The sequence below is a fragment of the Carassius carassius genome, chromosome 42, assembly GCF_963082965.1.
Source record: "Carassius carassius chromosome 42, fCarCar2.1, whole genome shotgun sequence".
NCBI classification, from domain to species: Eukaryota; Metazoa; Chordata; class Actinopteri; order Cypriniformes; family Cyprinidae; genus Carassius; species Carassius carassius.
Window position 1 is genome coordinate 19900234 of NC_081796.1, and position 14718 is coordinate 19914951.

Sequence of the window (14718 nt, forward strand, 5' to 3'; positions counted from 1 at the left end):
GCCTTGACTGTGGTTCAAACAGCAGAATTACATTTAAATATAGTTATAATATGTAATCTGCCAGGTCATTAAATCTCTTTTTGCTATAGAGAACTTTCTCATGAATAATAGAGGGATGTATACACTACCATTCAAAATGGATATGTCAATGAATAGAAATAGTGAAGAAAAGTGGCATTTAGCATTTATTTGAAATATTTTGTAATATTATATTTATATATTACATATTTATATTATATATGTAAATCATGTTTTGTGAATTAAAGGCCATTTCTTTTTACCCATTTTATCTTATTCATCTCTGCCTTTATGTGTCTTGAGCCCTTTGAGCTCTTGATACTACATTATATGAGCCACAAGGTGGCGCCCCATGATAACATTTAAGTTCCTCCTGCTCTTAGGCTAGCAGCTCTATTTTGTTAAATTGTATGAATAGAGCGCTGATTAAATGGGTCTTTCTAGGTTACTAGGCAGTAATTTAGTCATTTACCTTCCTTAAATAAGCAGATATCTATAACAATGTTCAGAAAGCTTCTAGAGTTATCAGATAATAACATAGCTATTCACACAAAGTGTGCATTAAACTGACTAGCAGGCAGCAGCAGCAATGAATCATCAACAATAAATAAAAACTCATAATTTCTTATCTCGGTCTGATAGTGTGACACACAAAAGACTGTAATGACACACTATTGATGACCAGGTAGGACAAAGCATGATTGTTTCCTGATGTCTTTTTCTAATAGCTTTTTTGTTTTTACACAACAGATTGATCACATGGCTCTTACAATGAAGACTGCACAGATAGTTGTGCTTTATGTAGTAATGGCAAACAGGGCCCCAGGGAACCTTGTACCCGCTGGATGAGGGGTATTCCTGGCACCCCAGGTTCTGATGGCATCCCCGGGCTGGATGGGCGTGATGGGCGTGAGGGAGAAAAGGGAGATATTGGAGATTCAGGTGATTTATTTACAGACTTTTTTTATTGAGTATTGAGTGCCCAATGAAGGCATTTGGACATTTAAACCACACTTTAATATCTAATAATAATATCTAAATGTACCCTAATTGGATTCAGTACAGCTGATCAAAATTCACACTATGATAAACAACAAAAAATCTGCTTAAAATAACAAAGAGCGGCTGACAAATGTATAAGTGTAAATTCACTCAGAGGATAATTGAAAAACGGACATAAAATGCATCATAAAATGTTTCTATTTGACCTGCAAATATTGCAGTTATGGAAATTGTAAAAATATTTTCCACTCATGTCAACACTTTTGCAGGCCTGTCCGTGACCCTTAATTGTCAAGAAAAACATCACCAGTATTCCCAACAACTAAAAAACTAAATTAGTCAAACCGACCTGCTGAACCTGAAGAAACATTCTTTTAAAAAATAATAAATAAATAAATAAAACTTGAATTTAGATTTATGGATTCTTCTCAGTCAACAAAATAAATGGTTTGTCGGCAAAAATCTTAATAAATTCAGTTATTCTTGTCAAGACCCCAAAGAACTGAAGAGCCAGGTGAACCAGGGAACATGGGACCTGCAAGAAAAAGAGGATTTCCTGGAAACCCCGGTCTGAAAGGAGAAAGAGGAGAGGGTTCCTTTACTTACCGCTCTGCTTTTAGCATGGGGCTCAAAGGTAAAACCAGCCTGGCTGTTGGGCTCCCATCCGCTTCACTAAAACCTTCTACAATGACCAGCACCACTACAACGACATATCTGGAAAGTTTTGCTGTGCCATCCCTGGGATCTATTACTTTACATATCATCTTACCATCAATGAGAAGGACACCAAGGTAGTTAGGTATAAAAATGGCCGGACTGTGGCCAGTTCCACAACAGAAATCTGGATCAAGCCTCCGAAGGGGTGATTTTAAATCTGTCTGCTGGAGAGGAGGTTTGGCTACAGTTGTATGAGGACATATTTGATGCAGGGATTTATGCAGATACCAACAACGACTCCACCTTCACTGGCTTCATACTCGCAGATATTTTAATAAATGTTCAAGGTACAGTATATACCAGCATACGTGCTGACCTATTACCTTATAGCTATATTTTATTTAGATTAGAGACTTGTGATCTTTCAGAATCTTTTTAATCGCCATTTGTATGGCATAGTTTTTAATGAACCAAAATAGCATGACAGCTGTTGAGTGTTTATATTTATTAATGTGTATTAAAAGTGTTCTGAGGCTAATCGAGGTATCGGTGTGCACAACTTGGACTGTGTCCTAGATTTTGAAGAAACATAATTTTCATTGTGGAGAGTTTTAACATCTCTCTAAACTCCCAAGACAGTTAACTGAAACATTATGCAAATTATGCCACATTAGTGACACAATTTTTTTTTTAAAAATGATCATGTTTACCAACTGTGAAAGCAGTACATGATGGGTGCTTGTCATTAAATATGGATTTTTATGCTGCTTTGGTGAAGATTATTTTATGTGTGTTGAACAGAGAGATAATTAATCTGTTTTAGTATAGCATTGCTCTGTGAATGACAGTAGGATGGAATAATAATTATTGCATAATAATTAACTTGTCTGTGATAGTCCAATAAAATATGGGCAACAACAATTTCTACTAGCAGTTTTTCAAAATAATATTACTTGATTGTAATTAGTAGAAAAACTGTTTATTAAATCAGCTAGTTTGTCAATAGTAATTATGCATTTGCAAATAAAAAGAGCTCAAGATCTTTAAAGCTTTCAACATTCAAAGAAAAACATCTTACAAATATGCAAACAAATCGCAAAGCATCAATTTGGCGATTTAAAAAACAATACAAATAAGCAAGAGTCCCAGAAGATCATTAAATATTCATTTGAAGGGAAACTTTTAGGTGAATTTACAAAGAAAAAGCCAAATGGGAGTAGTTACAGTATATTTAAGTACACTTTTCACCTTTTACATACTTTGTTTTGTGTAATTTTCCCTCCACAATAATACAAAGAGCTATTTCAAGTGCTCCTCTAGTAGACTATCCCTCCTAGAGATGCTGCAACACACAATCAGGTTACATTGTTTAAAAGAATCAGAAAGAAATGATAGGAATCAAATATTTTTTTCCTATACAAGTGCTGTCAAACTCCAGAGCTAGGACATTTTCAGCAGCTCTCGATATATATTTTGAGCGAACCAAGTGAAATCCTGTGAAACTGATGTGTGCACCTTTTCTTCAAGTGTGCCTTTAATATTTATCTACAAAAAAACCCTTCTGTCCTGACCTACTATTCTTGGCATACATTGTCGCAGGTATTTCTTTCTTTCTGTAGTCTCTATTGTAGGCACGGTGGTCATCCTGGCCAGGATACCGACCACCGTATCCTCTTAGGACATCCTGAAAACTAGTCGCTCCTGCTTCCTGGGGGCCAAATCCGGCATATGGATCCTCTTGTCCGCTCATGTATTGCTCGTATTGCTGCTGGTTGTAGCCTGGGGCTGCAGGGTAGGAGTCTTCTCTATACTGAGGGACCTCCTCACGGTGGTATTCCTCCTGGGCTGGCTCCTCTTGAGGTGATGGACTGGCGGTTTCAGCCACCTCAGGTTCGTAGCGGCGTAAACGGCAGTTTCTGTCGTACTCCGGGTCGCAGTCAGGATCAGGTTCGATTACTCCATTTCTGGATCCATCGGCATTCAGGTGGGGCTCGTAGGCTTCGGTTGAGTAGGACGCCTGTCTGTGCACAGACGGACGGTGATCGTTTTGGGAACCAAGTGGGAAACACTCTTCATCATACCCGATGAAACAGTCATATCCCTCTTTGGTCTTCCCACGAGGTCCCAAAGGATGTTGAGATTCCTCCAGTTGGTGCCTTAGAGGCTGGAATTGTGTAGGCATGTGTCTTCGCAGGTCAGCCCCAGCATATGCATCTCGGTACATGGCATAAGGGTGTTGACGAGGGCTTGGAGGTTCCCTCATGGCACTGGCTACAGAGGCAGGCTTGTTCTTCAGATCTTCAGGAGCCAAGCTGCCGAACCTTGTGGCTGTCAGAGGGTTGCAGTTATCATCGTAGAGAGGGTTGCAGGGTCTCTCCAAGCCAGAAGATGGGGCTTCAAGATTTTGTGAGGATGCCAGAGCAGCAGCATAAGCACAGTATGGGTCAACTCTAGGGTCACAATGGGGATAACGCAGGTACAGACCAGATGGTGCCTTCTGGACCAAATGGGGGACGCAGTGAGGATCGGTCTTAGGGTCACAGCTGAGATGGGCATAGGATGGGGCCGGGGCAACAGCAGGCTTGTATCCGTAAGCAGCACGGAGGTGGTACTGAAGACACTCGACATCCTCAGCGTCACAGATGCGCAACAGCTCAGCCCTTTGCTCAGCTGACAGGAAGGGTTGCACCAACGGAGAGTTGTAGTAGTAAGCGGAATGTGGATCTTTCACCACAGGGGTGTGAATGTAGGCTGGGGCTTTAACTGGGGCAGGTGCAGGTGCTTTGACAGAAGCTGGGCCCGGAGCCATGTATGGGTAATATGAGTATCCCTTCGAGTACAAGCAATATGGGTCTCTGTAAGGGTCACAAGCCTTGACTGGGGCAGGCACTGGTGCTTCAGCTTTAGGTTTGGGTCTGTTGGTGTACGAGGCCACACAGTTTGGGTCATCAGACTCGGCACAAGATTTGTAGATGTCGCTTAGGTGCTGCAGGTACAGCTTGTAGGAACGACCTGCCTCAGCACGATTCTTGTTCTGTAAGTATGCAAGATAGACACGATCCAGCTCTGCAACCTGAAAAGTGATGACAAATTATTTTGATTAAGTACTTGGGTTATACAACCAACACAAAACACATATGTAACCTCAATCATCCACAAGAGATTTCCTGATATTAAAGTTATGGGCCAACGTGTTACTGATATATTGTTCATCCTTAAGATTAACCTTTGCTAAAATTAACAATTCTTATAGATTCTTATAGATAATTCTTATAGTGTGCTATGTTGTCCTGTTTAGTTCATAATACGCTGTACTCACTCCCTCTTGGTTCCCATTGTCAGTGAAGTATTTGTACCAGCTCCAGAAGTCAGAGTGCTGCTTGTACCAGCTGATGTTTCTCCTGTTGCGGATTAGTTTTGGACCTGCTTCAATGCCTGCCCTTTCATCACTTCCTTCTGGCAGAAACACTATGTGTTACTTCATTGTGCATGTCTAACATTCTGATTATATGGTAGCTATACAACAGATTCATGAATTGAGACTCTATAAGGAAGCTTACAAAACAGGTAAACAAGCAATACTTACTGTCTCTTTTTAAATGCCGGGTTACAGGGCCAGCCAAGAGAAAATCTGTTTGAGAAGAAGAGTAAAGAGAGAAAAAAATAGGGGGTTCAAGTCTCAACCAGATGTTGCATTTTGTCAAAGATAGAGTAAAAAATGCTTACAGACAGTAAAGGTCCAATGAGCTGAGAGCAGCAGGATGCAGTTTTACAAGTTTTGGGGGAAAGGGAAGGTGGTAATATAGAGGGTATTGTAGGAAATTAATCTTCCAACAGCACACATCAGCACTTTGATTCCTGGCAGCAGGGGGCCGCAAGAACTGTGCTCGTCTACAAGCAAACGCTATAAAATCTACAAAGGAATGGATCCTCTGTAACTACAGGTGAACTTAATAATCCTAGTGTCAGAAAAATATATGACACTTTTTCCATTTTATCTCTGTGAAGGAGATGTGGAATGGGAATGAGTGGATCACGGATTGGCTTTAATGTGAGGTGACTGAACGGAAGATCTCAGTGTCTTGTATGAGGGAGGTAAAGAAAATGTTGCTCTTTCAGAGTATCAGCAGGTTTACTTTTTTTACAGCTTGTAAACTGCTGCCACATCTGGAAACCTGGTGCACTCGAGTTTTGCTGACAACTGTTAATAATTTTACCAGTTGCAGAGCAAAAATCAAAGACCTGGCACTCAGAAACTTGATACCCCCTTGTTTACAGGGCCTTTTGGGAAATTTAGCTCAGAAGATAAGAAAAACAATAATATACAAGTCTCACCTGGTAATAATAATGTTGCTAGCAACACATGGAAGACAGAAGATCCTCTTAAACAAGCCATTTTAAATCTTCCTGATTCCTTTGAATAAACAAAATTATTTACAGAAATTATATATGTTTTAATATTCATAATTTAACATGATGAACTTCTATCAAGATGAGATGAGAATCAATATAAGAGTGTACTATAGCTCCTTTATATTTGACCATCTAAATTTAGCGATATCTGAACTGATATTTGACAATTGAGGAATTGATCAAATTAGAAAAAACTGTAAATTTTACATGTAGAAAGAATAGACAAGAAACTTCACTCTGTGTTTGATTACCTGCAAATTATTGTTTTTTACCTGCTACAAATGCCTGTTTACAAAGAAACATATAATTTATACATTCAACATGTAATTTTATGCTTTTTACACGGTCTTGCCATGTTCCTGTCAATGTCAGTATTTTGCTTGTGCAGCTTGCAACTTTTTCAAACACAAAGAGTTCGAAATATTTTCTTAAATGTAGTACAATTTAAAAATGATTTTATGATCATTTAACTGCAAAAAAAAAGGTTTTAGAACAGTTAACTTAGTAACATTTGGGGCACATCTGCATATTGTTAAAAGTAACTATATGGGTTTTTGAAATATAGAAATGTGCATTTGCTTTATAATCAGACAAAAGTAAGGATATACAAAGGGGTTTGAGCTCTGTCTTACCTGTGTTAGGATGTGATGATGTGAAGTTGAAGTTCAGCTCTACAGCAGACCGACTGGAAGAGGAAGGTGAGCCAATCCCCTCGTGTAGGCAAATACAGTCTCAACACACCCCGTACACCAACTGGGCCACCGTTGAAAACCTGGCCACAATTTAAACCCAACCTTGATAATTAAAAACAAGAAAGGTGCATCCCATAGGGCTGAATAGATGCTGCTTCCGACTCTATGATTGGGCCTCTCTGGCCCAGCAAGACAGCCTATCAGTTGCAACTATAGACTGTGTTTACTGTTTAGAAGGTTTAGAAATTTTTACAGATGTTTTTTTTTTTTGTGAGAAAATTAAAAATATAATTTAGATGTTTTCATCAGCTGTTTAGACTCTCATTCTGATGGCACCCATTCACTGCAGAGGATCCACTGGTGATCAATTGATGTAATGCTAAATCTTTCCAAATCTGTTCCAAAATTAAGAAACAAAAACTTAGCTACATCTTTGATGACCCGAGACTTGAGAGTGGGTTTTATGTAATAACTTCAGGGTAGCCATCAACAGTTGGGAATTTACTATACTTGTCTTTACATTGCTGAGTACATGGCAAATATATGTTCAGAATAACAGAGATTAAACTAATCTAGTGGATATTGTGTCTAATTGCACTGAACCGTCAACTGCAGCAAACAGGGCTAAACCGTTATGGAGAAGTATGTCATAAGAACATCTGCAAAGCACCAGCTCAATCCATATTCCCACTGCGCAGAATTGTATAACAAGTGATCATTCACAAATAAAACCCTGTTTGAAATACAGCAATACAGATTAGGAATTAATGTATGTCTTTTTTATATTATCTGACTTGAATTATAACAGATTATGATGTCTGTTCAGATATATCTGCGAGAAAAAAATATTCTGATGTCAATGTCAGAGCATAAAACATCTGTGTTTTACGCTAACAGTGGATTGCATGTGTAATTATGCACCCTTACAGGTGTTCAGGAATGTGCAAAAACCTACAATCAGGACTAGAAACAGATTTCAGCCTTGGGAAAAATCGTTTACAATTATTCCAACTTTTGACTCGGAATGTCTGGGGTTTTTTTTTTTAAATGTGGAAACATCTGGAAAAAGGAAGACATTGTATTACACAAAAGTTTATTATTGAACCGAGTTAACAATGCAACATCGCTCTTAAAGTGAAAAAAGAAAAAACACTTTAATGTACAACATTTTATACAATGGAGGAATCCATTCTATTTGTCCTCTTCGTCACTGAATATCATCGTCATCAAACAGATCTTCAAAATCTGTGGAGAAAAGAGAAGCGTAAAAATTCATAGCACAAAACAATTATTTTTATTGTTTTTTTACTTACAATTAAGCTTAATAAACCAGAATATGTAGAAGAGCTTTTTTAAATAATAAATAGCACAAAAACCTCATCTATGACATGCTGTTCTCAGTAAAATGAGGGTATGAGCTCAATCGGGGTCTCTAGGTTAATTTTCAGTAAACCTTTCAAAAGGGCACCCAGATGAAGATGCCCCTGAGTGACACGTGTTCAGCTACTTCAAGCGCTGCAGATGGATACAGAGCCTCTAAAGAGGGAAGACCTGCTGCGCTGGAGCTTTACATGGGCTCAGCTTCATACCTCCTTTACTCTTTAACTGCCTGTTTTTAGGTCATCCTGTGCCAAGCTCAAACTATCTTTACTATCACTAGAAGGCGGAAAAGTATAAAGAAAATTGTAGAGTAAGCATGCTAAAGAACTTTGCAATATTCTGTTGCCAACAAAACAATAGAAAGAATGTTATTAATAAATAATTTGCACAGAACTATATATATATATATATATATATATACACACACACACACACACACACACACACACACACACACACACATAGACAGTCAAGAGTTTGGAATAATTAAGATTATTCATGTTTTTCAATTTTAGCAGTCATTCAGTGTGACATGATCCTTCAGAAATCATTCTTATATGCTGATTTAATGCTCAAGAAGCATTTATTATTATCAAGGTTGAAAACAGTTGTGCTGCTTCATATTTGTGTGGAAACTGTGATACATTTCCATTCAAACGTTTGGAGCAAAAAAAGATAAAAAATTAAAAAAAATTAAAAAAGAGAACACAAGAAAAAGTTACAGTAAAGAAATTTAAAAAATATATATATATATATATATATATATATATATATATATATATATATATATATATATATATCAATAACAACCTTGTTTAAAACAGGAATAATATTTCACAAAATCACTGGATTTACTGTATTTTTGAATGCAGCTTAATAAATTGTTGAGCACAAACAATATTTCAAAAACATTTAAAACCTTAAATAATCCAAGTATTAATCACTTAATTTATTTTTTCCCGTAATTTCAACATAGAATTTAAAAAATTGACATTTCCAGGCTTGGAAAAGTAAATAAATCGTGAAAAGGATTGGAATTTGTTTGGTTTGCTGTATTCTAAAATATGTCATCTGTACATACAACTTAAAATCTTTCCTAGGAATTTTCATAAAAATTATTTTTAATTAAAAAAATTATAGTACTGGCAAACAATTGGAAAGGTCAAGGACCGTAATTGATCGTACTGTACTTTATCATAATAATAAAGTTTCTGAGTCTCACCATTGAAAAAGTCTGAATGTACTGCCTTCTCATTGGCGGCCAGATCCATCAGCAGCCCACTGCTGCCCCCTGCCTGTCAACACACAGCACTACAGCATTAATACTCATTAACATAGACTTTTATAAAAACTGATTATTACTCATTCCTTTATTTCAGCGAACAAAGTTATACTGATTTAGGAAAAAATATATATATACTCCTAAAATATATTTTTATTTTGGTGTTTTTATATATAAATACATTTATTGAATAAATACATATTGGATAATATGTGCATAAAAATGCGTTAAGCACTGTACAGAAAATTCCACTGTAGCGATTTCACACTTGACACCAATATATATAGTGTCAAATGGTTTAACGTTAACGCTTTCTGTAACGTTACAGAAACGTGTTAAACCCTTACCTCATCCAGGTCCACGTACGGACCAGCTCCTTCGGGAAACATTTCATCAACTGCTGGCTTCATAACTTCGGAGCGAGAACTTAAAAACCAGCGATAAACAAACGTTTAAATTGTGTATTTTCAGCTCACTGTTACATTCACCCAAATAAACACTTCAGTGCTTCCCCTCTGTTTCCGGTTACGCGTAGATTCACGATGTCCGATTCGTGGAAGAACGGTTCTTCTGAGTCGGATCTTTTTAAATGCGCGACTTCCTGTCGAACCGGATACTTGACAGAAGGGCGAAAACTTAAGTTAGTTTAATAACCGCAGAAAAATAAATAAATCGTACTTCAAATACGTGTTCATCCAAAAAGTGCATGAATGCAAGCTGTGTTTCTGAATTAATTCATAATTAAGGAGTCGAAAATAAAGAGTATAATAACAATATTAATAATAATAAAGCAGTATTCGACAGCCATATGGGTTTATTTAAATGTTTATGACCACGTAAAGTAGTAAGCCGTTACGAACCGGTTCTTTACGATGATCTGTTTGAAAGAAGCGATTCGCTTAGGCTTCGCATCCACTAGTGGTGTTACGTCAAAATGTAACCGGGAGGGAAACGGGTCCCACTGGCTCGGTTGGAGAACTGGTCCTCACGTTTTTTTGCATTGATGCTAATAAAATGATTTATGTGCATAAGTATGACACTTTATTGTTTTATTTCTTACAGTTCCTATGTTTGCACCTGCAATAGTCGTATAATACATCACAACCATTCACCCTGAAGCTGTTAATCACAATACAATGAAAATGAAAAATGAACTTATTCCTGTATGCTTTTTATACATTTAAGCATATAACACATCACTCATTATTGTAGGGCTATAAATGGTGTTTAGTTCTATTTAGTAAATTATCATTAGTTTCTAATGCAACAAACTAAACTATGAGTGATGAACTAATAACATCAATTTAGTGTCCATGTTGCTCTGCCACTTCATAACCCAGCGTGTCTCCAAGATGCTGATGGGCAAAGAATGTTCTGGCCATTTCATTGATCTGGTTGTAGGCCCCAATGCTGCGGAAGTATTCCACGTAGTTCCAGAAATCTGAGGTGGAATAAGACCAGTAGGGCAGAGCTGGGGGCTGTTCATAAGGCACTACGTGTGAGAGAGAAAAATAGAGCTTGTGTATTCCTGCTGAGTTCTTGCATTCCAGAATTGCTGATGTGTAACTGCATAAGTTATCTAGTTGTCTAAATGTGCCTCTTTGTGTCCTCGGGCAAACATAACAATATAGTTAACATAGTGAATATAATTTTACAACCAGCACCAAGGGTTCATTGTGCAGTTAGGATTTTTAAATGTTAATATATATACTAGCAAACAAAATGGTAAATAGTCTGTTTACCCCCTTCAGGAATGAATCTGGCACCTGTGGAAAGAGAGAGTAGAGGAAGAGTGGATGAAATCTGAAATCCTCCCTTACAAAGAGCTGATTCATACATGAGAACTGAGGATATCCCAAGGGATTCAAGAAATGTGTGAGTTTCCTTCACAAATGTTATTCCTAACTATGTGCACACTTGTCCTGATGAACACCGCTCAAGGTTTTAATGTTTATAATATTAACATGGGATATTTCACTGTTTTTCTTTAAACAAATGTTCCAGTTAATTTATTTGAGAAACATCAGCATCCTTTAATACAGAAATATTTACCATAAAATACATAAAATATATTCATATTCTGAAAATCTTGATGTATAGCTTTTAAAGTAAATATCTAAAGTGCCCATAGTAATGTGAGTAATGTACACTGCTTACCGCTTAGATTATTTGCAAGAAAGCATAGCAAGAAAACCCCCAAAACAATACTCCACTTCATCTTTTGCTAAAAATAAAATTACTTTAATTAAAATGTGTGGTCATTATAAACAAGCCTGAAAAAAGGTAATAGTTTGCTATATTATGTTCATGCATGTATATTGCTAATTGTTTTGGATATGAATAACATTACCTTCTTTGCAGCAGTGGTTGTATGAGGTCTGTCCGTTTCTGAGAGCTAAAAAGATTTTGTGTGTCACAGGTTCTGTGCAGACTGAACCCCAAGTTCAGAAAATATTTGTCCCCTCCCAAACTAGATCTACATCATCGAAACCCACCTCAAGACCATATATGAAATGTATTTCAAATCAAGCTGGTTAATGCATCATTCCATTATAAACATAAAATAAAAAATATATAATAAATAAATACGTTTATTCAGTTTTTTTCAATTCATTAATATTCCAATAGAAATCTAAACACTTTTAGCAATATGAAGTATCCATAAAGGCATAGAGTGTAACATTTTGAGGACATTTCAATGCACATCTCAAATTATGCAAAACAGATGGGACTCTATTCACACCCAATGAATAAAAGCACTCAGGAATGACATGACAGAGAACGCCATAAACAAAAACTTCATAAACAAACGGTAATGCTTTAATTTATTTATTTGAAGAGGTGCAAAAATATGTATATAGAGCAAAATATGTGCCAGCTGGGTTCAGATGGTTTATGTCATATGAATAATAGGCTAATAATGAATATTATTTTATAGCACATTATCAAAGCCAGAGATTGCTTTAGAAAATTAGTTAAGAGTAACAAAGACAAATACCAAACATTTATAACAGAGTACAATATAATATGAGTAGCTTTATGATAATTCAAACCCTTTTCAATCATAATAGTAATAGTGAGGCACCAAAAAATATATCTATATTTCAGTTTTTACTGGTTAAATAGGACCGTCGCATCCGTGCTGATCTGTGGGAATCATTTTGCTCACATCGATTTTGTCACGTGAGAAGGTCTCTTTGGCATGATAGATGGCCTCTGGGGGCAGAATGCGTGAGCGGGACAGGATCCAAGCATAGTCCACATGGAAGAGCCGGAGAACATCAGTGCATGAATAAACAAGTGCTATGCTGCTGTAGTCAGTAGACAGGACCCAGTATGGGGTGTAGGGAGTGACTGAATATATATAAAAAACAAGCAGATGGTGAATTAACAAAAGAACTCTTCAAAAAGAGTGGCAGAGAAGATTCTACGGTGTTCTAGGAATGTGTTGTTTGCACACAAACACAGCACATTCATGGACTCACAGTAAGAGAAACTGAGTCCAAGCTTTGCTGGCTCCCTCAGGTCCTGAATGATCGCTGTGCCCTCTGCTTTTCTAATTTTTCCTTTGCTGTTTTATATAAACACACAATTTAGTTATGATTAAATGATAGTGACAAAACATTAATTCTATTTAACTGAAAAGATTGAATTACTCACTATGTCTGAACATTGACAACTTGGACAGTGTTGTCAGGTCTTAGCATGTAGTTTGCCTCAATGCACTTGCCTTTCGCAAAGGATGCTGGTAGCTTTTCAATTTCATACCACTTTCCAAGGTACTTGGAGTGAAAGGTAAATCTCATATAAGTGCACTGTACATAATTAAAGGCACACTTCACCCAAAAATTTTAATTCCGTCATTATTATTTTTCACCCTCACGCCATTCCGAACCAAACAAAATAACAGCATTTGGATTTAGAAAGACAAGACGTTGAATAAATGATAACAATTTTGTGGGCTGAATTGCATATTTAAGATTCATTATATTTGCATACCTTGTTTAATTCAAAGTTTGGCTGGACCATTGGTGTTGGGCAGGGGCCCCAACGAAATGTCTGAGCAGAGACCAAGGGAAGCAGAAGAGGTACGAGCAACACAATCACGGCCTTCATCCTGTCGAGAGCTGCTGTCTCAGCTGTGAGAGTCATGAGCTCAAGATGCATTAGTCATTTTAATAAGACAATATGTCACAGTGTCTTATGGATATTTGTAAACTGCATTGTCTAATTACAATTAGAGATGGTTTGCACAGAATGAATCTGGTGTTTTCCTTTTCACTGTGTGGAAACATTCGACTTTAAAAAGAAAATAAAAAGTATTAATTTCCATTACACTGTGCTTTAGCTGTTGAAAATATGCTTTTTTCCCCCAGGGTCTTTGTAACGGAGGCCAGCGAGTAGTGCTGTGCAGGTAAACCTCACTCCCCAATCTCAAGAGACGCACTATATGTACTTATTTACTGTAAAATGTTTGTTAAATAATAAAATAGCATATAATAAAAAAAATTTAAGTTAGTACATTTTTTAGACCGGAATGTTACAACTAACACTACAGCTACACAATACAAGTATACCCAAAAAATTATAATAGATGATAGAATTATTATTTAGTATAATGTCACAAAACAGACTAAATAACAATTTAAAGTGAATCAATACCTGTTCCAGATGAATCTGTTGTTAGGCACAGAGCTGAAGATGTTGTGTTTGTGCTGGTCCAGTAACAAGAGAGACAAGAGAGAAGGATACGCTCAGAACAGACTGAGATTGTGTTGTAACAAAAAGCAGCTGATTATGTAAATGGATATCACGAGAGCAGTATTGCAGTGTCAGGGTGTGTGCTGTTAAAGAAGATTGTGTCTCTTTATTTTCTTTTCTCTACTGGCCCAGACATTTACATGTGCATTTGCAAGAAAATATTTCTTGCACACTGAAATATTTTCAATAGACTTTACTGTCCTCTAGTGTAAATAATGTTCATATGTTCATAGTTTCTGCCTGTACATAAACTTTTACATAATCCATCTGTATAGTATGTTCATAGTACACCTATCTGTATATCATGCTGATAATATTTAAAATCTGTAAATTATGTTCATAATACTGCCTTATCTGTATAGTTATTGTACATATTGTAGACCTTGTATATTCTGTACTTACTGCTTATTGCACTTCTGGTTAGATGCTAAACTGCATTTCGTTGCCTTGTACCTTACATGTGCAATGACAATAAAGTTGAATCTAATCTAATTTAGTCTAATTTAGTATTAA

General features: G+C 36.7%; 4 protein-coding genes and 1 pseudogene across 7 annotated transcripts; 1 reads left to right on the top strand and 4 right to left on the bottom strand.

The window, feature by feature from the left end:
• Positions 1–695: 695 nt before the first annotated feature.
• On the top strand, positions 696–2087 carry LOC132123929 (adiponectin-like; annotated as a pseudogene).
• Positions 2088–2720: 633 nt separating this feature from the next.
• LOC132124201 (uncharacterized) lies at positions 2721–6853 on the bottom strand. 3 transcript variants are annotated; one of them, XM_059535108.1, is made up of 6 exons: positions 6723–6853; positions 6342–6375; positions 6013–6091; positions 5264–5308; positions 4997–5130; positions 2721–4750 (listed from the first exon to the last, which is right to left on the bottom strand). In XM_059535108.1, exons 3-6 carry the CDS (start codon positions 6071–6073, stop codon positions 3212–3214), a joined length of 1779 nt encoding a protein of 592 aa, XP_059391091.1. In that variant the 5' UTR covers positions 6074–6091; positions 6342–6375; positions 6723–6853; the 3' UTR covers positions 2721–3211. The 3 variants fall into 3 exon arrangements, with proteins under 3 accessions (XP_059391091.1, XP_059391089.1, XP_059391090.1); XM_059535106.1 differs by having other exon boundaries at positions 4997–5133; positions 6723–6852; XM_059535107.1 differs by lacking the exon at positions 6342–6375 and having other exon boundaries at positions 4997–5133.
• A 1012-nt stretch (positions 6854–7865) lies between these two features.
• LOC132123859 (COP9 signalosome complex subunit 9) lies at positions 7866–9997 on the bottom strand. Its single transcript, XM_059534554.1, has 3 exons — positions 9792–9997; positions 9385–9457; positions 7866–8027 (listed from the first exon to the last, which is right to left on the bottom strand). The coding sequence occupies exons 1-3, from the start codon at positions 9852–9854 to the stop codon at positions 7990–7992; spliced, it is 174 nt and encodes a 57-aa protein (XP_059390537.1). The 5' UTR covers positions 9855–9997; the 3' UTR covers positions 7866–7989.
• A 481-nt stretch (positions 9998–10478) lies between these two features.
• On the bottom strand, positions 10479–11955 carry LOC132124139 (otospiralin-like). Its single transcript, XM_059534992.1, has 4 exons — positions 11795–11955; positions 11602–11668; positions 11187–11210; positions 10479–10936 (listed from the first exon to the last, which is right to left on the bottom strand). The coding sequence occupies exons 2-4, from the start codon at positions 11660–11662 to the stop codon at positions 10749–10751; spliced, it is 273 nt and encodes a 90-aa protein (XP_059390975.1). The 5' UTR covers positions 11663–11668; positions 11795–11955; the 3' UTR covers positions 10479–10748.
• A 302-nt stretch (positions 11956–12257) lies between these two features.
• LOC132123936 (apolipoprotein D-like) lies at positions 12258–14238 on the bottom strand. 2 transcript variants are annotated; one of them, XM_059534615.1, is made up of 5 exons: positions 14107–14238; positions 13444–13583; positions 13105–13226; positions 12930–13015; positions 12258–12798 (listed from the first exon to the last, which is right to left on the bottom strand). In XM_059534615.1, the coding sequence occupies exons 2-5, from the start codon at positions 13558–13560 to the stop codon at positions 12563–12565; spliced, it is 561 nt and encodes a 186-aa protein (XP_059390598.1). In that variant the 5' UTR covers positions 13561–13583; positions 14107–14238; the 3' UTR covers positions 12258–12562. The 2 variants fall into 2 exon arrangements, with proteins under 2 accessions (XP_059390598.1, XP_059390597.1); XM_059534614.1 differs by having other exon boundaries at positions 13444–13599; positions 14107–14218.
• Positions 14239–14718: the final 480 nt, after the last annotated feature.

Bases quoted from the DNA above. Each gene is read 5' to 3' on its own strand.
- LOC132124201 (XM_059535107.1), bottom strand. From the start codon at position 6,073: ATGGCTTGTTTAAGAGGATCTTCTGTCTTCCATGTGTTGCTAGCAACA. The intron at 5,309-6,012 runs GTGAGACTTGTA...CTTCTCAAACAG, and splicing joins AGCAACATTATTATTACCAG to ATTTTCTCTTGGCTGGCCCT. The intron at 4,751-4,996 runs GTGAGTACAGCG...ATCACTTTTCAG, and splicing joins ACAATGGGAACCAAGAGGGA to GTTGCAGAGCTGGATCGTGT.
- LOC132123859 (XM_059534554.1), bottom strand. From the start codon at position 9,854: ATGAAGCCAGCAGTTGATGAAATGTTTCCCGAAGGAGCTGGTCCGTAC. The intron at 9,458-9,791 runs GTAAGGGTTTAA...GTGTGTTGACAG, and splicing joins CGTACGTGGACCTGGATGAG to GCAGGGGGCAGCAGTGGGCT. The intron at 8,028-9,384 runs GTGAGACTCAGA...TTTTCTCCACAG, and splicing joins ACATTCAGACTTTTTCAATG to ATTTTGAAGATCTGTTTGAT.
- LOC132124139 (XM_059534992.1), bottom strand. From the start codon at position 11,662: ATGAAGTGGAGTATTGTTTTGGGGGTTTTCTTGCTATGCTTTCTTGCA. The intron at 11,211-11,601 runs GTAAGCAGTGTA...CTCTTTCCACAG, and splicing joins TCTTGCAAATAATCTAAGCG to GTGCCAGATTCATTCCTGAA. The intron at 10,937-11,186 runs GTAAACAGACTA...TCTCACACGTAG, and splicing joins CAGATTCATTCCTGAAGGGG to TGCCTTATGAACAGCCCCCA.
- LOC132123936 (XM_059534614.1), bottom strand. From the start codon at position 13,596: ATGACTCTCACAGCTGAGACAGCAGCTCTCGACAGGATGAAGGCCGTG. The intron at 13,227-13,443 runs GTATGCAAATAT...TTTCACTCCAAG, and splicing joins CAAACTTTGAATTAAACAAG to TACCTTGGAAAGTGGTATGA. The intron at 13,016-13,104 runs GTGAGTAATTCA...TATATAAAACAG, and splicing joins GTTGTCAATGTTCAGACATA to CAAAGGAAAAATTAGAAAAG.